Source organism: Dermatophagoides pteronyssinus, unplaced genomic scaffold (assembly GCF_027571235.1).
Source record: "Dermatophagoides pteronyssinus isolate colony J.1.1.1.1 unplaced genomic scaffold, Derpt_VIB-CSIC_2022.12 sq0046, whole genome shotgun sequence".
Classification (NCBI taxonomy): domain Eukaryota; kingdom Metazoa; phylum Arthropoda; class Arachnida; order Sarcoptiformes; family Pyroglyphidae; genus Dermatophagoides; species Dermatophagoides pteronyssinus.
The window spans coordinates 149,267-166,089 of record NW_027461569.1 but is presented as its reverse complement, the minus strand read 5'-3'; the positions used below and the strand labels follow the sequence as shown (position 1 = coordinate 166,089).

Here is a 16,823-nt window from a genome sequence, read left to right as displayed (position 1 = left end):
GTCAATCCAAACGGATCGGGAAAAATAAAACAACAACAACAACCATAACGAAAAAATCCATAACAATCATGATGAAAAATATTCAACAAAAACGACAACAAAATGGTAACAACAAAAACGACGATAATAATAATAATAACGATTCGTTGATTGATCAACGATCCAGTAGCCAAGAATTTATCATAAGTGATCGATTTGATGATCAAGATTTTCATCGACCTGATGTACCTGATTGGTATTTTCATCGATATCAAACAAAATCTGTCGACGGCAGTGATGAAAATGAAAAAAAGTTTTTCAATGAAAAAATTTTGCAACAAAACAAATCGGAAAAACCGTTTAAAGCACCGATTGTATGGCGAAATGTTTTCGCTATGATTGTTCTACATTCGTTGGGTGCGTATGGATTTTATGTTGGTCTTAGACAAGCACGTTGGCAATCGCTGGTATGGTCATGGTTAATTAGTGCAGTTGGATCGTTTGGTGTATTGGCTGGTGCACATCGGTTATGGACACATCGATCATATAAAGCACATTGGTCATTACGTGTTGTTCTTATGATTCTTCATACGGTCTGTCTACAGGTTGGTTTTTGTTTGAATTTCATTATTTTCACTAATCTACAATCCATCAATCTAGAATGATCTTTATGAATGGTGTCGTGATCATCGTACACATCATAAATATTCGGAAACTGATGCTGATCCACATAATTCACGGCGGGGATTTTTTTTTGCTCATATGGGTTGGCTGCTTTGTCGTAAACATCCGGATGTAAAAGCAAAAGGTTCACTTATTGATATGTCCGATGTTTGGGCTGATCCTGTTGTACGATTTCAACGTCGTTTTTATATCCCGCTAGCATTATTACTTTGGGGTATCGTACCGGTTTTAATACCAGTTTATGGTTGGGGTGAAGATTTTTGGCTTGCTGTTATGGGTAATTTTTTTCGTTATGTAATGTCATTACATCATACATGGACAGTAAATTCATGGGCACATATGTATGGTTATCAATTTTTTGATCAATCAGTACAACCACGTGAAAATTATCTGGTTACATATTTAACATATGGTGAAGGTTATCATAATTATCATCATGTTTTTCCATGGGATTATTCTGCTAGTGAACATGGTTGGCGCCATTGTTTCAGTCCAGCTACTGCTTTTATTGATTTTTGTGCATGGTTAGGCCTTGCTTATGATCGTCGTATTGTATCACGAACACTTATTCAACAACGAATTCAAAGATGTGGCGACATTAAAACTGTACCATCATTTATGGAAAAACAACGAAAACCAAAACGTATAATGATCGAATATTTGTTGGGTATGATAGCAACTACATGGCCTTTGATTGTTTTTCTTGTATTACGTATGATTATTCAATCATATTAAAATTTAAGATTTTAAAAAATTAAATAAAATTGAAATTTAGGCTTTCAATTAGAAACTAAAATGTATAAAGGGGAAGTTTAGCTGGTGTGCTTCCGGATATACACAAACCATGTATACCAAACGATTATCATCATTAATATATGATTTGATATCAAATCAATCAGGATTCCGATCATCATGGCGATCATGTTTGTGTGATATGAAATCATTTGATGTCCATTGAGATTCAAGAATTTAGGAATTTGAATTAAAAATGTTTATGTGTGTAGTTTATGCGTGATAAAGATGTCTATATAGTGAAAGTGATATAGTGATATAATGACTATGTTGATGAAAAAACAGTGGCAGTGGTGGTTCAACAACGTTTACCGATCAAGTTGACATTGTGCTAAAGTAAACGACTGACTGAATGTGTGTATAGCAAAAAAAAACTAAATATTGTTACTATGGATGTTGATGATGTTGTTGGCTTGGCGCCACTCGATTCTATCATCATCATCATCACATGCCCAAAAAAGCATCTGATGATGATGATGAGCAAATGAGATTAACTTGACCGTCGTTAATTCATTGATCAGTTTTGTTTGTCATTTTGACGGTGGTGGTGTTGAACTTTAGTGTCTCTGTGGTGATCTTTTTGGAAATTTTTTTTTGGGTAAGTTGTTTTTTGGACTTTGACATAGACACAGACACAGGACACCTGAACGATAATGTGTATCGAAATGAAAGCCAAGCCATTGTTCAAATGGATAAGCAAAAGCAAACAATTTTCATTTGAATGAAATTGATCTTCACGAATGAATAGAGACAAAAATATTGCTTTGTTAGCACAGTGTTAGTTTGCAATGTGGCAAAGTCCTAACCAAAAAAAAAAATGTTCAGAATGTTATATTTAAAAAACACGAGTCGTTGGTTGAATTCATTAATTTCATTTCGTTGCTTTTTTTCGAACTGTTTGTCTTGATTTCAGTTGATTGAATACTGCCAACAAAATGTTTCGTTCAGCATTGAAAATTGGTTTGATTGGATTCAGTCGTCAACAATCATCGAAAATTGGCAAAAATAATGGCTTAATGATGATGATGATTCAAAGTAAAGTATTCCCAATGTTATGTCTTGAATTAATATGATTGATGTGTCATATAGGTCGATGGATTGCCGATACACGATTGGAATCGAATGCAGCCGTTTTGGCCAATTATAGATCATTAAAACAACCGGATAATGCTGTTATTGCTGAATACGTTTGGATTGATGGTTCAGGCGAGAATGTTCGTAGCAAAGGACGTACGCTGAATTTTGTTCCAAAAACAGTTCAAGAATTACCACGTTGGAATTTTGATGGTAGTTCCACTGGACAATCAGTGGGCAAAAATTCTGATATTTATTTGAAACCGGTTCGTATTTATCCTGATCCAATGCGACAAGGTCAAAATATATTGGTTCTTTGCGAAACAATCAACTATGATAATACACCACATGTGACCAACAAACGTCATACTTGTGTTCAAGCATTGGAAAAAGCAGCAGCTGAAGAACCAACATTCGGCTTAGAGCAAGAATATTCATTGCTCGATGGTAATGAACCGAATAAAATGCTTGGTTGGCCAACGGGTGGCTTTCCTGCACCTCAAGGACCATATTATTGTGGTGTAGGTGCAGGTAAAGCATTCGGAAGAGATGTTATCGAAGCTCATTATCGTGCTTGTCTTTATTCAAACATTGAGATTAGTGGCGTGAATGCTGAAGTAATGGCTTCACAATGGGAATTTCAAGTTGGTCCAACAATCGGTGTACAAGCAGCTGATGATCTATGGATGGCTCGTTATTTATTGCATCGAATTGCCGAAGAATTCAACATTGGCGTTACGTTTGATCCAAAACCAATGACCGGTGATTGGAATGGTGCCGGTTGTCATGCTAATTTCTCAACGATAGCAATGTCATCACCTGGTGGAATGAAAGTAATCGAAGCTGCAATGGCAAAATTAGCCAAAAATCATCATAAACACATTACCAATTATGATCCAAAAGGTGGCCAAGATAATACTCGACGATTGACTGGTCAACATGAAACATCATCGATGGAAAAATTTAGCTATGGTGTTGCGAATCGTGGTGCATCGGTACGAATTCCACGTAGTGTTGCCGATAAAGGTTATGGTTATCTTGAAGATCGACGACCAGCATCAAATATGGACCCTTATGTTGTTTGTGAATTATTGGTTCGAACAATTTGTTTAGACGAGTAATCTTTCCCGAGATATCCTCTCGTTTGTTTGTTTTTCTATAGGCTTTAATCATATATAAAATTTATATTAATATTGTTAGCTTTTTATCAATCGTTTATCAACAACAAAACGCACCAATAGTCCGGAAAAAATATATCATTCCTTAATATCTTGATGTTGCTGTTGTTAATTTTGATGGATTTTTAATTAAAAAACAAAAAAAATTTCACAGTTTGTCGCGAACATCAAAAAAAAAATATAACAACCTTGAACATCAACCGATGCATTCGATTGTTGCTTTTGCGAAATTGATGATATCTAATTAATTTCATAATTATCAATTAATTATCAGGTTTGGTTATGTAACACCTTTCAAGGACATTGTTGTTGATTTGACAAAAATTGTTGAAAATTTTCGAACGAAGAAAAAAAAATCGAATTTGCAAATTCGAAGAATCAATGTTTACCATACACAGAGTACGTACACGAATCTCAAAAAAAAAAAAATAACATTCGAAACTGTCAACATGCATGCAGATGCAATATTGACATTAAAAAATTATTGCATACCATTTTTTTATTGAGTAAAACAAATCCGTTGTATAATAATAATAATGGATTAATATCAACAAACTTGGAATAATTATTTTGAAATAATTATGGAAATTGGTAAGAAAAAGTTTCGATCCATCTTAAAACAAGTGGTAAGTTTGTTTTGTTTGTTTGTTTGTTGTTGATCATGATTGAACAACTAAATTGAAAACAAAAAAATCATTTTTATTTTTTAATAGCAAAGTTCAACCGAAGTTTTGTCACCAAAATCATCGACTTTATCACCACAAAATAGTGTTTGCAATAATGATGATCAAGGAAAACCGACATTAGATTTATCGGCTGCAATCGAATATAATTATTGTTTGATAAATTCATATGTACAGGAAAGAAGTCAACGTACATTGTCACCTTATGAAGAGATAGCCAAAACATTTACCGATGCCGATGATGAAGATCGTATTATTGAATCGATCGGAGCGGAATTTTTTCTCGATCCAAATCAAAATGCTGATCATGTGGATGATGATAATGAAATAGTTGAACAGGATAATGGTCAGGCTAGAATAATGGAACAATGTGTTCTAGCAAAATTACCTTCACTTGATCATTCCATGGAATTACTTAACTATATTGAAACGGAAAAAAAGAAACTAACACGTCAACAGACAATCGTATCAAAACGATTGACCCAGATGATATTGGCCAACGATAGCCACTTTCAATCAGAATTGATTCGTGTTCGATGTATTGAACAGGATTTAGCTTCAGCCATCAGAATTTGTGCTGATGGTCGTCGAGCATTCGGTGAATCAAAACGTGATTTTACCGAAACCAGTATGACAATTATCGATAATCATCGACAACGAGAAACAATTGTCCAGATTATTGATTGTTTACAAACAATCAAACGATTAAAACAAACAGTCGAACGTATTGGTTATATGCTTGAATACGAGAAGAATTTTGCTACTGCCATTAATTTATTAAGTGAACAATTAGAGATGCTTGAAATACTTTCGGAAAAATATGGTTGTGTAGCTGAAATGCAAGATCGATTATTAGCTGCTATTCAATTGGTTGGTGATCAAATGGATGCTGTATTGGGTAAAATGTGTGATCGATTTTGTTTTCGAACATATCAACAACTGGCCCAAGCATATGCTCAGCTTGATAAAACAGAATTTTCTCTACAACAATTACAACTTTATTTTGCCAATACAATTCATGACAAAGCTTTTAGTATTGTTCTTGGTTATGTTAAACTTTTTTCACCTGATCATCATTCATCGAACGATGCTCATGGTCAATCTAGCTTTAAAAGCAAACGATTGATTGAACTTTGTCAACATCTAAATCCAGAATCTTTTCTACAATGTTTAGTCGATTTATGTCGTGCACTATGGGATGTAATGGCCAATTATCACCAATGTTTAACATTCTATCAACGTCAAAAACATAAACCATCCGCTTCGTTAACCAAAGAAGAAATAGATTTTGCAATCAAAAAACTTTCATATGGTGCATTAAGAATTTGGTCAGATGTTCAACACAAAATACGAACTCTTCTTTCTAGTGTAAAATTTGTCCAACAACCGTCCGAAATTCAATCAACCAATCAATCATTGGAACAAAATTCAGATCATCACCATCAAGATCAATTATTGTTTAGCTTTGAAGAATTTATCAAAATTTTGACCGTATCCGAACGAATGATTGAGATTGGTGAACAATTCTGTCAATTGTATCAGGCGGAAAATGATTCGAACGTGGAAAATAATAATGATGATGAAAATCAACAACGATCGCACAGTTCAACCTTGGAATTGCAAAATACTTTATATCAACAAACCAGAGCTTATATTCAATCCTATCATCAGGTATCGATGTTTGAATTGAAAATTTTTCTTGAAAATGAAATCTGGACACGTTGCCCTATCGAAACCTGTGATGAATTTGAATTGATTGCAAATCTACATGAATTTTCATTCATCAAGCAAAGATTGTTACGAATGAAAGCAAACGAAGGCAAATATTCGAAAACAAAAAAAGATATTCAAACGGCTAAAGTCAATACATTGTTGTTGTCGCCTGTTGCTTCTGGTGCAAATAGAGAACGTCGTTATTTTACCGATTTAAATCCAAACGATGATGTCGATGATGATGATGATGAAATGGTTTTGTCCACTGTATCGCCTTTCGATGAGCTAATTACTCGTGATTCAATCGTTTCACAGCAAACATTCGATTTTGATTCGGACAGCGATGATGACAGCGATCAATCTACGACGAATGCGATTGTGTCAAGCTCCACTATGGAGATAGTGACAACCAACACAGCATTGAATGTTGTTCGATTGATGGGTCGTTATATGAACATAATGTTTTTGTTACGACCGATTTCGCATGATATCATCAAAGCTTTACTTGAACTTTTTGATTATTATTTCTATTCGGTCTATCATTTTTTTGCCGAAGATGCATTACCAGTACCGTGGCTTGTTCATACATTAACAAATTCAAATCAACAATCATCATCGAACAACATAGGTTTACAGCAACAATCAAATCGATTGCAGCTTAATCATAAATTCTCTTCGTTTATCAAACGTATCAATGAAAGTTTGATTTTGAATGAAGAAACTGGTTCGTCATCATCCAACACTACATCTCCGTCGAAAGTTCCTGCTACTTGTCTATCATCATCATCATCATCGCCATCATCAAAAATGCCTAAATATCCATGTCCTGCTCTTCCGGACTATGTGCCCATTGAATCGGCTGATCGACACTATGCATTGGTTGAACGTATTATGGCCATTCAATCTATGTAAGAATAAGGGATATGATTGATTGTAATGAATTGATTGAATAATTTTCTCTTTGTTTACCACTTACAAGGATATTTATTGCCCGTCAATTTTATCATCTTTGTCCATTGCTATTGGAATTTTTACGGTCCAGCCCAGATCCAAACGAATCTAATGTGGAAACGAATCAAAAATCAGAAGATGGATTCAAAAGTCTTCAATTCTATCATGACAAGGTAAGCTTTTTTTTTGTTTTGTTTGACTGATGATGATTGGTTGATTAAACTTACGATCTATAGATGTGTTCGAGCGTTGCAAGTTTGCAGTATCAATGTTTATACGCTGTAGCCACCAAATTGTTACCCTATGAAACGATAGTCAAGCAGATGCAACAAACTCGTTGGGATCTGAAAGAGATACCATCTATGCATTCGACATATGTTAATGTTATTATTGATGGATTGAGCCGTTTTGATATTTCCTATCGCCAATTACTGCAATCGCATGATTTGTCTTTTCTTGCCGTCATTTCGGATAGTTCCATCGGTGATGATTTGTTGGACGATATGCCATTGATCAAATTGGAAAACTTGTCTCGACGAATTCCGATCACTATTTGGGAATGTCTGTTACGTGCCTCAAATCGAACTTTTATCGAAGGTTTTTCCACCGTCCGCAAATGTACGAACGAAGGTCGAGCTTTAATGCAATTGGATTACGAACAATTTCTGTCGCATATGGAAAAGCTAATGACATCATATTACAATCAACAAGAAAGATCAACTGGAACAAGCAAAAGCAATCTCAAATGCTATCTAGCCAATGAACGGCTAAACGTGGAAGAATTTATCAAAGCTTTTTATATTACCGAATCTACATTTACCGAATGGATACGCCAAAAAACCAATGTCTACACTGGCAAGCAAATTGTATCGCTTATCAATTGCATTGCTGCTGATAACAAAAAGTTACGGACTTCTTTGCTTTCGGCCATCGATGCTTCATCACTTGATCAACCTTTGCAATCGACCAACCTTGATATTACTCAATAGATCATTTCTATCAATGTTTGTTTTTTTTAAATCTTTGTATAAATATCATTCCGGTGTTCAGAAATTTACGCGCTATAATTTTTTTTCGAATTTTTAACATCATAATCGATATATTTATCGAATCGATAGTGATGAACGATTCAAAGAGACAGGTGAATTTTTCATTTGGAACATGCGCAATTCGAATTATGAGCAAAAGCAATTTCATTTTGTTCAGCTAACATATAATATTGTTGAGTTCTTGTGATTTGGATTGGATGATTTGACGATTGAATGATTGTCATTTACTTTTGTTTAGCCTGTTTCTCTTGTGCTTTGTAAAACAATTGTCTGCGGATATATAATACGTCATTTACAAGAATCATTTGATTCATCGTCTGTTAAGTTGAACGCAGTAGCAGCAGCAGTAGCATTATTAACATTATTAGTATTCGATGGTCAAATCTTAACCGTATTTGGCAATTCGTTTCCCTAAATGATATAACACTGTTCCGATTAGATTCGTTTAAAGAATCGGGAACTTTTTTGTGAAACGATATAGTGTTTTTATATTATTGTCTGCGTTCGATACAATGAATTCACAAATGCAAATCATTCTGAACGGTATGTGATTTTTCTTGAATATGATGTTAGGAAAGATTAATTACTTGGATTGGTATTATCATTATTTTGTTACTTATAGCACACAACCATCCGACCGAAAAACAAGGTCGAACTATAGCTATGAATATTGGAAATATGAGCAGCAGTAAAATGTCTGAACGGAAATTTAGCGTCTATGAAAATAATCATCGAGCCGATAAAGATAGTGATCCAATTGAATTAAGTATTGCTTTGGAACAAGTATTTGATAAAGGTGCTTTTGGTCATGTTCGTACTGCTTTCATAAAAGGTGAAAAAGTAGCCATAAAACATGTTCTACAAGATAAACGTTACCGTAATCGTGAATTACCATTGATGAAACAGCTTAATCATCGAAACATAGTTACACTGCTATATTATTTTTATCATACTGAATATGATCATCTTAAGGTATGTTATGATTTTTATTATTTATTTTTTCATTGAGTTGATTCGCATCACTATTTGATTAAATACAGAATTCGAATATATTTTTGAATCTGGTCATGGAATATATACCGTCCAATTTGAACATGTTAATCCAGAAGAATAATAAAATTCGAAAAAATTCTCGTTTATCACTTCCACATGGAGATCTTTGTTCATTATCTTCTGTACCTGCCACCAATCTATTGACAATCAAATTATGTATGTATCAAATATTTCGTGGTCTAGCCTACATTCATTCGCAAGGTATCTGTCATCGTGATATCAAACCAAACAATCTTCTTTTCAATCCTGAAACGGGTGTGCTCAAGATATGCGATTTTGGAAGGTAAGTGTTGCATAAACATTATTTGTTTTCCTAATTCGATAATTTTCAGTGCCAAACATTTACGTCGTGGCGATTCTCATGTATCATATATTTGTGCTCGTTTCTATCGAGCTCCCGAATTACTGTTCGGTGCTACCGACTATACTGAAAAGATAGGTTTGTATTTGAGTTGAGATAATATCGATAAAAACGATATGATTATTTTGATGCTTTTCTTCATTACTTACACAGATCTTTGGTCGACTGGTGTTGTCTTTTCTGAACTGTTACTTGGTCAGCCAATCTTTTACGAACAAAGTGGTCTGGATCAATTGGTTTGTATTATATCGAAACTAGGCACGCCGACCAAAGAACAGATTTTAGCCATGAATCCTAAATATGCACGTTATCAGTTTCCTCAGGTGTATCCTCGATCCTGGCAGCTATTGTTTCCTTGTGCTCCGACTGATGCCCTAGATCTCATATCGAAACTGTTTGCATACGATCCTTCACATCGAATTGCACCATTAAATGCTTGTGCTCATCAATTTTTCGATGAACTTCGTGATCCAAACAAAAAATGGTCAAATCACGATCTACCGCCATTATTTGATTTCACTCAGCAAGAGTTACGTATCGATTCTCGAATCAACAATCGTCTTTCTTGTTACAAATCCAAAACAAACACTAACATTGCCTATCTACAGCAACCACCAAGGATGTTTACTTCGAATCCAAATCCGGCAATCACTGGTGGTGGTCCATCAACAACAACAACTTTACATCTTGGACCATACATGCAACCAAAACATGTTGTCGATCATTTTGCATCCAGTCAACAACAATCATTGATTATAGAACCATCGCCAGGAACGCAGGTACCACAACGTTGTGATGATGATTAAAAATGTCTGTACATAGAACATTGTTGTCAGTATCGTTTGCCCTTGTATGCTTTCGGGTTTTTATTTCCTTTCTCTTTTTTTCAATATTGATGAAATTAATAAATATATCGCGCACATCTATCTATCTTAACCCGATTTGAATCTAGCTAAAATGAAATTCCTATTTACCTCCAACTTTGTATTATTGATGTTTTGCTTTTTCATTTCGATGTGAAGATTGTAATTTTTTTTGTTGAACATCATTTTGATTAATGGTCTACGAACTACTTAATTGAAACGATCGAAACACATTCATTGCTAGTGAAAGTTGGATGGTGGTGGGAACATTCCTAAGTGTTGATGTTGTTGTTGGTGACCTTTTGATCTTTGACCTAGTTTTTTTTTGGTGATTCACTTTAGTGAAAATGAATGATGACATTATCGCCATTGGAAAAACGAAAAAAAAACCTGTCCCATAAATGGTCGAATTCTTGAATCTAATGAGCAATTTATCATTAATGATCAGTCAAGCAGGATAGTTGTATGAATTTTTTTAAAATGTTCGAATCAGATAAAACAGTGATCAAGACTAGACACTTATGATTATTATTATTTTTGTTAAAATTCAGGTAAGAAAAATTCGTTATATAAGCGACAGGTGTAGGTCATTTTTTGGTCATTTCATTTTCAATTCAGTGTTTCGAAGTTTGTTTGTGTGAATCATTCGATATTTGTTCAGTTTGTGTGTCCAATATATAAAGTGAATTGCATTTTTTCATTTCGAAAATGAGATTGTCCGTACGTATTTTTTTCAAATGAATGTTATTGTTAAGATGATTGTCATTTTGTTGTTGTTGTTGATTAGCGAGTAGAAAGTAGTATCATCATGCAAACAATTCTATTATTGTTGTTCATCACAATTATGGCAATTCCGGCAATGTCTTTTTCATTAGGTTCATTGTTTTCAAGTCGAGTACCAGCAGCAGGATATGTACGTACAAAAGCCTATGTAGAAGAATCACCTGAAATTGGTTTTGGTTTCAACAAAGTACCGGTTATGGTTCGTGTTCCGACGATTGTTTTCCGTCGAAAAAAAACATTGGTAACACGTCCGGTTGCAGTATCCGTATGTCAAGGTTGTAGTGATGGCCAGGTACAGATGCAAGTTGCACAAAAACCTGTGTCAAATAGTGGTCCTTATCCACCGATCAAAGGTGTTCGAACTGGACCATATACATCGAATGTCGTATTTCCCGAAAATAACTATGAACAATATGGCAACGATGATTATTCACAATGAAATAAATCAATATTGGGCGTCTGGTTTCTGGCATTTCAACCATTTCAATAATTTGATTTTTTTTTTTTTTTTTGATTCAAAATTATCGATCGAATAAAAAACATTATTTTTAAATAAAATTTTTTATTCGTCATGGATAGATGGCGTAAGCTATTTTTAGTCGAATGAATTACTATTCAAGTATGAATTGGATGTTTTGTCAATTGACAACGATGATTTTTGTTGGACATTTGCGGCAACCGCATGCGCTTGAGTATTAGGCGAAGGACACCCATTAACGGCTGTTGGTGTCATCATAGTTTTTTCACTGATGTGTGTGTGTGTGTGTCTGCGAGTTGAGAAATAGATAGGAGCGAGGGCTTGGAGATTAGTCACAAAAGCATCATCATCATCATTATTTCAATCAGTAACGAACGTCCCATACTGTTGTCGTTTTTTTTGGTTTGTTGTTTGTTGTTGTGGCCAACAATGCATCACAATTGGACAATATCCTGTACAGTGCATATTTGATTTATTCATTTTTTTAAAAAAAGAAATATTTACTTTGGTAAGTTGAAAAATCTATGGTGATGTGTTTCATGTTTGATGAGCCTTGAAAACAAAACACCCATAACAATTTGAGATAATGATTAATAATCCATTTTTTTTGCATTTTGGTATTTGTTTTTCATTAGATAAATAGATAAACTAAATAACTAATAATTTCGGTTGGATAAATTGTCATTTCATTATTATTATTATTGTTTCGAATACGGATATTATCGTTAAATTGTTATAATAATTTCATATTCCAAAGTTTTGTTGTTGTTTTTGTTCAATCATGCTCATCAAAGAATTGTAAGTATCAAAAGGATATATTCTACAAAAAAAACAACAACTAATCCGATCTGTTTGTTAAATAAACAACATAGTCGTGTGGTTTTACCATTGACGGTTGAAGAGGTGCGTTTTTAAGTCATGTCTTTTCTCATTGATAATGTTAATAATGAAGATATTGTTTTTTTTTCATAACAGTATCAAATAGGACAATTGTTTAGTGTGGCGGAAGCATCGAAAAATGAAACAGGCGGTGGTGAAGGTGTTGAAGTAGTAAAAAATGAACCATTTAGTAATTATCCACTTTTGGATGGTAAATATGATAAAGGTCAATACACGTACAAAATATATCACCTTGATTCAAAGGTGCCTTCAATCGTACGACTTATTGCTCCTAAAGGATCATTAGAAATACATGAAGAAGCATGGAATGCATATCCATACTGTCGGACAATTATTACGAATCCTGATTATATGAAAGATAATTTTCGTCTGGTAATCGAAACAATGCATGCACCGGATAGAGGGACACAAGATAATGCACATCATTTGGATCAACAACTTCTTAAACAACGTGAAGTAATTTTCATAGACATTGCCAACGATCCTGTTAATCAATCGGTATGTTTTGTTTTTTGTTTGTTTGGTTTTGCAATTTGAAATTATTTGCGAATCGTTTTTTAGGATTATAAACCAGATGAAGATCCTAAAAAATTTAAATCACAAAAAACGAATCGTGGACCATTATCCGATGATTGGAGAGTAAGTAATTGTTTGGTTGTTTTTGTTTTTCTTATCAAATGAATGGATTTTATAAATAACAGAAAACTTGTGAACCGGTCATGTGTTCCTATAAATTGGTTACCTGTGAATTTAAATGGTTTGGTGTTCAAAATCGTATTGAAAGTTTTATTCAAAAAGTGAGTTACCATTCGTTTATGTTTAAGTCTTATCATTTCTGATTGATTCTCTTGATTCTGATAGACGGAGCGAAAAATATTTCTTAACTTTCATCGACAAGTCTTTTGCTGGATAGACAAATGGCATGGTTTGACCATGAAAGATATTCGTGACTTGGAAGAAAAGACCAAAAAAGAATTAGACGAGGTATGGATTGGATTTTTTTTTGTTTTCTTTCTTACCTGTTGTTTTTTTACAGCAACGTGCCAAAGGCAACCTCAAAGGAACCAAACAGATCGATTAACCCTTTTCGTGTATGGTGGTGCATGGTATGTGTGTGTGTGTTTATGAAACTCAATCATTTTCATTAATATTGACTCATCATCTGAAACGGAACAGAGAATCGTATTCATCATTAAGTAAAAAAAAACACAGATAGGATTCCAAATTATGTACATCCAAGCGTTGCCAATTGCCACTGCAGCTACCGACGCACTCATCATTCATTCATTCATTCATTCAGTGATCCATTCTAGCCATTTGTTTTGTTATATTGTTAACTAATTAATTTTGTGTGTCTGTTTGTATTGTGTGTGTGTTTTTCGATTCTTCCAAAATTCATCCAAATTTTTTTTTTCAATTTGGGTTATATGTTCGCCCAATGTTTTTTTTTCTCATCCCCGGTCATTGATCATCTCGATTTATTTTATTTATTTTCTAAATTCACTTGTAGCTGTGCTTGTTTTCTTGTTTAGCTTGTTGTTGATTTTTGTGCAAACGAAAAAAAAGCAAAGCAAAGTATTGTAGTTTCTTTACCTCACCCCATCCGATTTAATAAATAAATGAAAAATGCTCGTTATATTTGAAATGATGATTCGGGTTATTCTGTTTATACGATGTAAGTAGATTGTTAGAAAGTCATGTGGTTCATCATGTTGTCATTTCATCATTAATTAATTCACGATGTGGCCGAGAATTTACAGCCAGATTGCTGTGCGTGCAATTAATGTTTCTGTTAGATTTTATTCGAATCATGGTTTATACAGCTTAAATTCATGGTTTGTATCATATGATTTTTATTCTAATAGTAATATTAATGATGATTATTATTGGGTTATATTTGATTTAGCCAACAACAATGGTCTGTGATGCGATCGATTCGTCGATTGAAAACTACATCGACGGCTACCAAAGGTCTTACCGATACTGGTCGTTTATTCATTGATTCGATCAAACGACGTTCACCTAAAAAAAAGACTTTACAATCGCAACAAACTACCGCAACTGATGTGGATGGCCTATGTGAAAGGCCGGTGGTAGCATTGAGTACAGCCGACGAATACAACCTTGATGATTTTGGTGCTGCATTAGTGCAACATGGTCTTTATGAACAAGTTCGCTATGATGATACCATCCAAAACGAACTGAACGGACAAGTGTTACACATGACAGCCAAATACAAATTGGAAGACGAAAACCGACGAGACTTTTTCGTATTTGATGAAGGTTCAATCGTTTTCTGGAACATGTCGGCCAGCGAATGCGGTATCGTGCTCAAATTGCTTCGTGAATTCGCAACCAAACCATACGAACAGGACATTGTAAACGAAGAACGTGAAGAGATTGATGTTGTGTTGACTAGGTCACCACCATCGCGACTTTCTCGAGGTTTGATTTATCTCAACATGGATAACGAACCGAATGCCGTCAATTTGGATAAATTTGCCTTTTCCAATGCGATTGCATTGTCAGTCAAGCTATCGATTTGGGAAGCAAATCTAGATCGTTACATTGACAGTATCGAATACATCACTCAGGATATGAAAGAAGGCCGTAAAATCAAACTGACCCGAGATGAAGTGTTTAGGAAAACTGGACAACTATTTGGTCTGCGACATAGACTCAATCTTAGTTCAGATATGTTGGATACGCCTGATTTTTATTGGGATCGAGAAGAACTGGAACGATTATTTACGGCCACTTATCTTCATTTGAACATTAACAAACGAACTCGGGTGATGAATGAAAAACTGAATCATTGTATCGAATTAATGGATCTGCTTTCCAGTCATCTGAATGATATTCATCATGTTCGACTTGAATGGATGATCATCATATTGATTATGATTGAAGTTGTGTTCGAAGTGATACATTATATCGAGAGATTTGCCATTCCTGTCTGATTATTTATATATATTTTGTAACTTTTTTTCCGATAAAAATTAAATAAAATTTCATATTTCAAGTTTTGCTATCATCATTCATATAAATGATTTGTTTCAATCACTTGATTGGTGAGAATGGATTCGGTGACATCCATCGGGTTCGCATTTCACGGATTAAAGGTACCGTATAGGCAACACATTCATCCCAGCCGGGTTTACGCCAGGCAGCTTCTCTGATTTCACGACGTGCCAGTAAATCATCATATTTCCAAAGATGATGTACACAATACAGTTGACCAATCTGCGAAAAGAATCCGGCCACAGCATTGTTGCGTCGAAAATTAATACCTCTTGCCCAATTGTTGCCCCATTCGATCATGGTGCCCGGTTTAAGAACGTAGGAACGCATTTCATACATTGAATTGTTGACCTGTGGTTGTGGATTTGGCCAAAAACTAAATGATAACATAAATTGGTTTTGACGTGATCGAAGAAACGGTTCCTGGTCTTTTTCCAACGCAATCAGCGTACGATCGGCACGAATTAAGTTGAACACTTCGGTCGCCTGTTTCCATCCGTCGTAGCCCCAAATATGAACTATGTTTGTCATGAGAGATAATTAATCATCTTCAAATTGAACTGGTCCAAGTATTACCGTATTGATCGAGATCACCGACTTCTACTTTCCAGCTGCCAACCAATCGGATTTGCGGACTTTTGGCCTGTATTTCGTTGGACCACGCTTGACTATGGAAAACACAAACAGTTAGTACGTGAGACAGTTGTACAGGACGCAAATTACAAGTTCTGTAGATATTCTTCTTTGTGGCGAGGCTTTACATCGTGAACTGAGATTGGAATTATTAGATTCGATTGTTGATCCTGGTTTGAACAATAACTTGTCACTTACTGTGCATTTCATAAACTTTATCCGTATCACTAAGTAATCGGGAATGGGCTTCCTTTCCGGTATCGATTTTACGAACCATAAGCAGTTTGCTTAGCCAATTTTCGCTTTCGTTGTTGGCGGCCGTCACTGTTATACATCTGTCATTCATATAATGATTAATTTATAAAAAAAAGAAAATAAATGAATCATAATTGAATTGTTTTACCTTTTTACCAATTGATTTGTCAATGGCATAACAATGTTTGGTTGGATTCGTAATCGACGTATGAAAGCCATGTTGATTAAATTTTATTTATCGTTTACGTGTAAAAAAAATGGTTAAATTGAAAACAACCAAACGACAAGGATAAGTGGCGGTCAATTGGCATTAAAATTAGCAAAATAATTAAATCACACATATGTTGTTGTTGGATTCTATTTCTACTAAAGT

The 16,823-nt window shown here is 34.5% G+C and overlaps 8 protein-coding genes across 9 annotated transcripts; 7 read left to right on the top strand and 1 right to left on the bottom strand.

Moving 5' to 3' along the window:
- The first annotated feature begins 68 nt into the window (after nt 1–68).
- LOC113796280 (stearoyl-CoA desaturase 5-like) lies at nt 69–1,413 on the top strand. Its single transcript, XM_027346519.2, has 2 exons — nt 69–584; nt 640–1,413. Exons 1-2 carry the CDS (start codon nt 69–71, stop codon nt 1,396–1,398), a joined length of 1,275 nt encoding a protein of 424 aa, XP_027202320.2. The 3' UTR covers nt 1,399–1,413.
- Nucleotides 1,414–2,374: 961 nt separating this feature from the next.
- LOC113796265 (glutamine synthetase-like) lies at nt 2,375–3,858 on the top strand. Its single transcript, XM_027346504.2, has 2 exons — nt 2,375–2,490; nt 2,545–3,858. Exons 1-2 carry the CDS (start codon nt 2,391–2,393, stop codon nt 3,648–3,650), a joined length of 1,206 nt encoding a protein of 401 aa, XP_027202305.1. The 5' UTR covers nt 2,375–2,390; the 3' UTR covers nt 3,651–3,858.
- Nucleotides 3,859–4,175: 317 nt separating this feature from the next.
- On the top strand, nt 4,176–8,107 carry Vps50 (vacuolar protein sorting 50). The gene is made up of 4 exons (XM_027346496.2): nt 4,176–4,333; nt 4,421–7,011; nt 7,083–7,227; nt 7,291–8,107. The coding sequence occupies exons 1-4, from the start codon at nt 4,289–4,291 to the stop codon at nt 8,041–8,043; spliced, it is 3,534 nt and encodes a 1,177-aa protein (XP_027202297.2). The 5' UTR covers nt 4,176–4,288; the 3' UTR covers nt 8,044–8,107.
- A 159-nt stretch (nt 8,108–8,266) lies between these two features.
- Nucleotides 8,267–10,453, top strand: LOC113796264 (glycogen synthase kinase-3-like). The gene is made up of 5 exons (XM_027346501.2): nt 8,267–8,646; nt 8,726–9,075; nt 9,144–9,439; nt 9,489–9,595; nt 9,671–10,453. The coding sequence occupies exons 1-5, from the start codon at nt 8,616–8,618 to the stop codon at nt 10,321–10,323; spliced, it is 1,437 nt and encodes a 478-aa protein (XP_027202302.1). The 5' UTR covers nt 8,267–8,615; the 3' UTR covers nt 10,324–10,453.
- Nucleotides 10,454–10,968: 515 nt separating this feature from the next.
- Nucleotides 10,969–11,653, top strand: LOC113796275 (uncharacterized). The gene is made up of 2 exons (XM_027346514.2): nt 10,969–11,100; nt 11,168–11,653. Exons 1-2 carry the CDS (start codon nt 11,089–11,091, stop codon nt 11,600–11,602), a joined length of 447 nt encoding a protein of 148 aa, XP_027202315.2. The 5' UTR covers nt 10,969–11,088; the 3' UTR covers nt 11,603–11,653.
- Nucleotides 11,654–11,911: 258 nt separating this feature from the next.
- vib (phosphatidylinositol transfer protein vib) lies at nt 11,912–14,186 on the top strand. 2 transcript variants are annotated; one of them, XM_027346510.2, is made up of 9 exons: nt 11,912–12,149; nt 12,277–12,439; nt 12,514–12,544; nt 12,617–13,039; nt 13,103–13,180; nt 13,243–13,338; nt 13,403–13,525; nt 13,578–13,647; nt 13,718–14,186. In XM_027346510.2, the coding sequence occupies exons 2-8, from the start codon at nt 12,423–12,425 to the stop codon at nt 13,620–13,622; spliced, it is 813 nt and encodes a 270-aa protein (XP_027202311.2). In that variant the 5' UTR covers nt 11,912–12,149; nt 12,277–12,422; the 3' UTR covers nt 13,623–13,647; nt 13,718–14,186. The 2 variants fall into 2 exon arrangements, with proteins under 2 accessions (XP_027202311.2, XP_075680182.1); XM_075824067.1 differs by having other exon boundaries at nt 13,578–14,186.
- Nucleotides 14,187–14,235: 49 nt separating this feature from the next.
- Nucleotides 14,236–15,575, top strand: LOC113796267 (required for meiotic nuclear division protein 1 homolog). Its single transcript, XM_027346507.2, has 2 exons — nt 14,236–14,376; nt 14,448–15,575. Exons 1-2 carry the CDS (start codon nt 14,282–14,284, stop codon nt 15,499–15,501), a joined length of 1,149 nt encoding a protein of 382 aa, XP_027202308.2. The 5' UTR covers nt 14,236–14,281; the 3' UTR covers nt 15,502–15,575.
- Nipsnap (protein nipsnap) lies at nt 15,484–16,786 on the bottom strand. Its single transcript, XM_027346509.2, has 5 exons — nt 16,599–16,786; nt 16,394–16,530; nt 16,286–16,331; nt 16,139–16,230; nt 15,484–16,080 (listed from the first exon to the last, which is right to left on the bottom strand). The coding sequence occupies exons 1-5, from the start codon at nt 16,667–16,669 to the stop codon at nt 15,602–15,604; spliced, it is 825 nt and encodes a 274-aa protein (XP_027202310.1). The 5' UTR covers nt 16,670–16,786; the 3' UTR covers nt 15,484–15,601.
- Nucleotides 16,787–16,823: the final 37 nt, after the last annotated feature.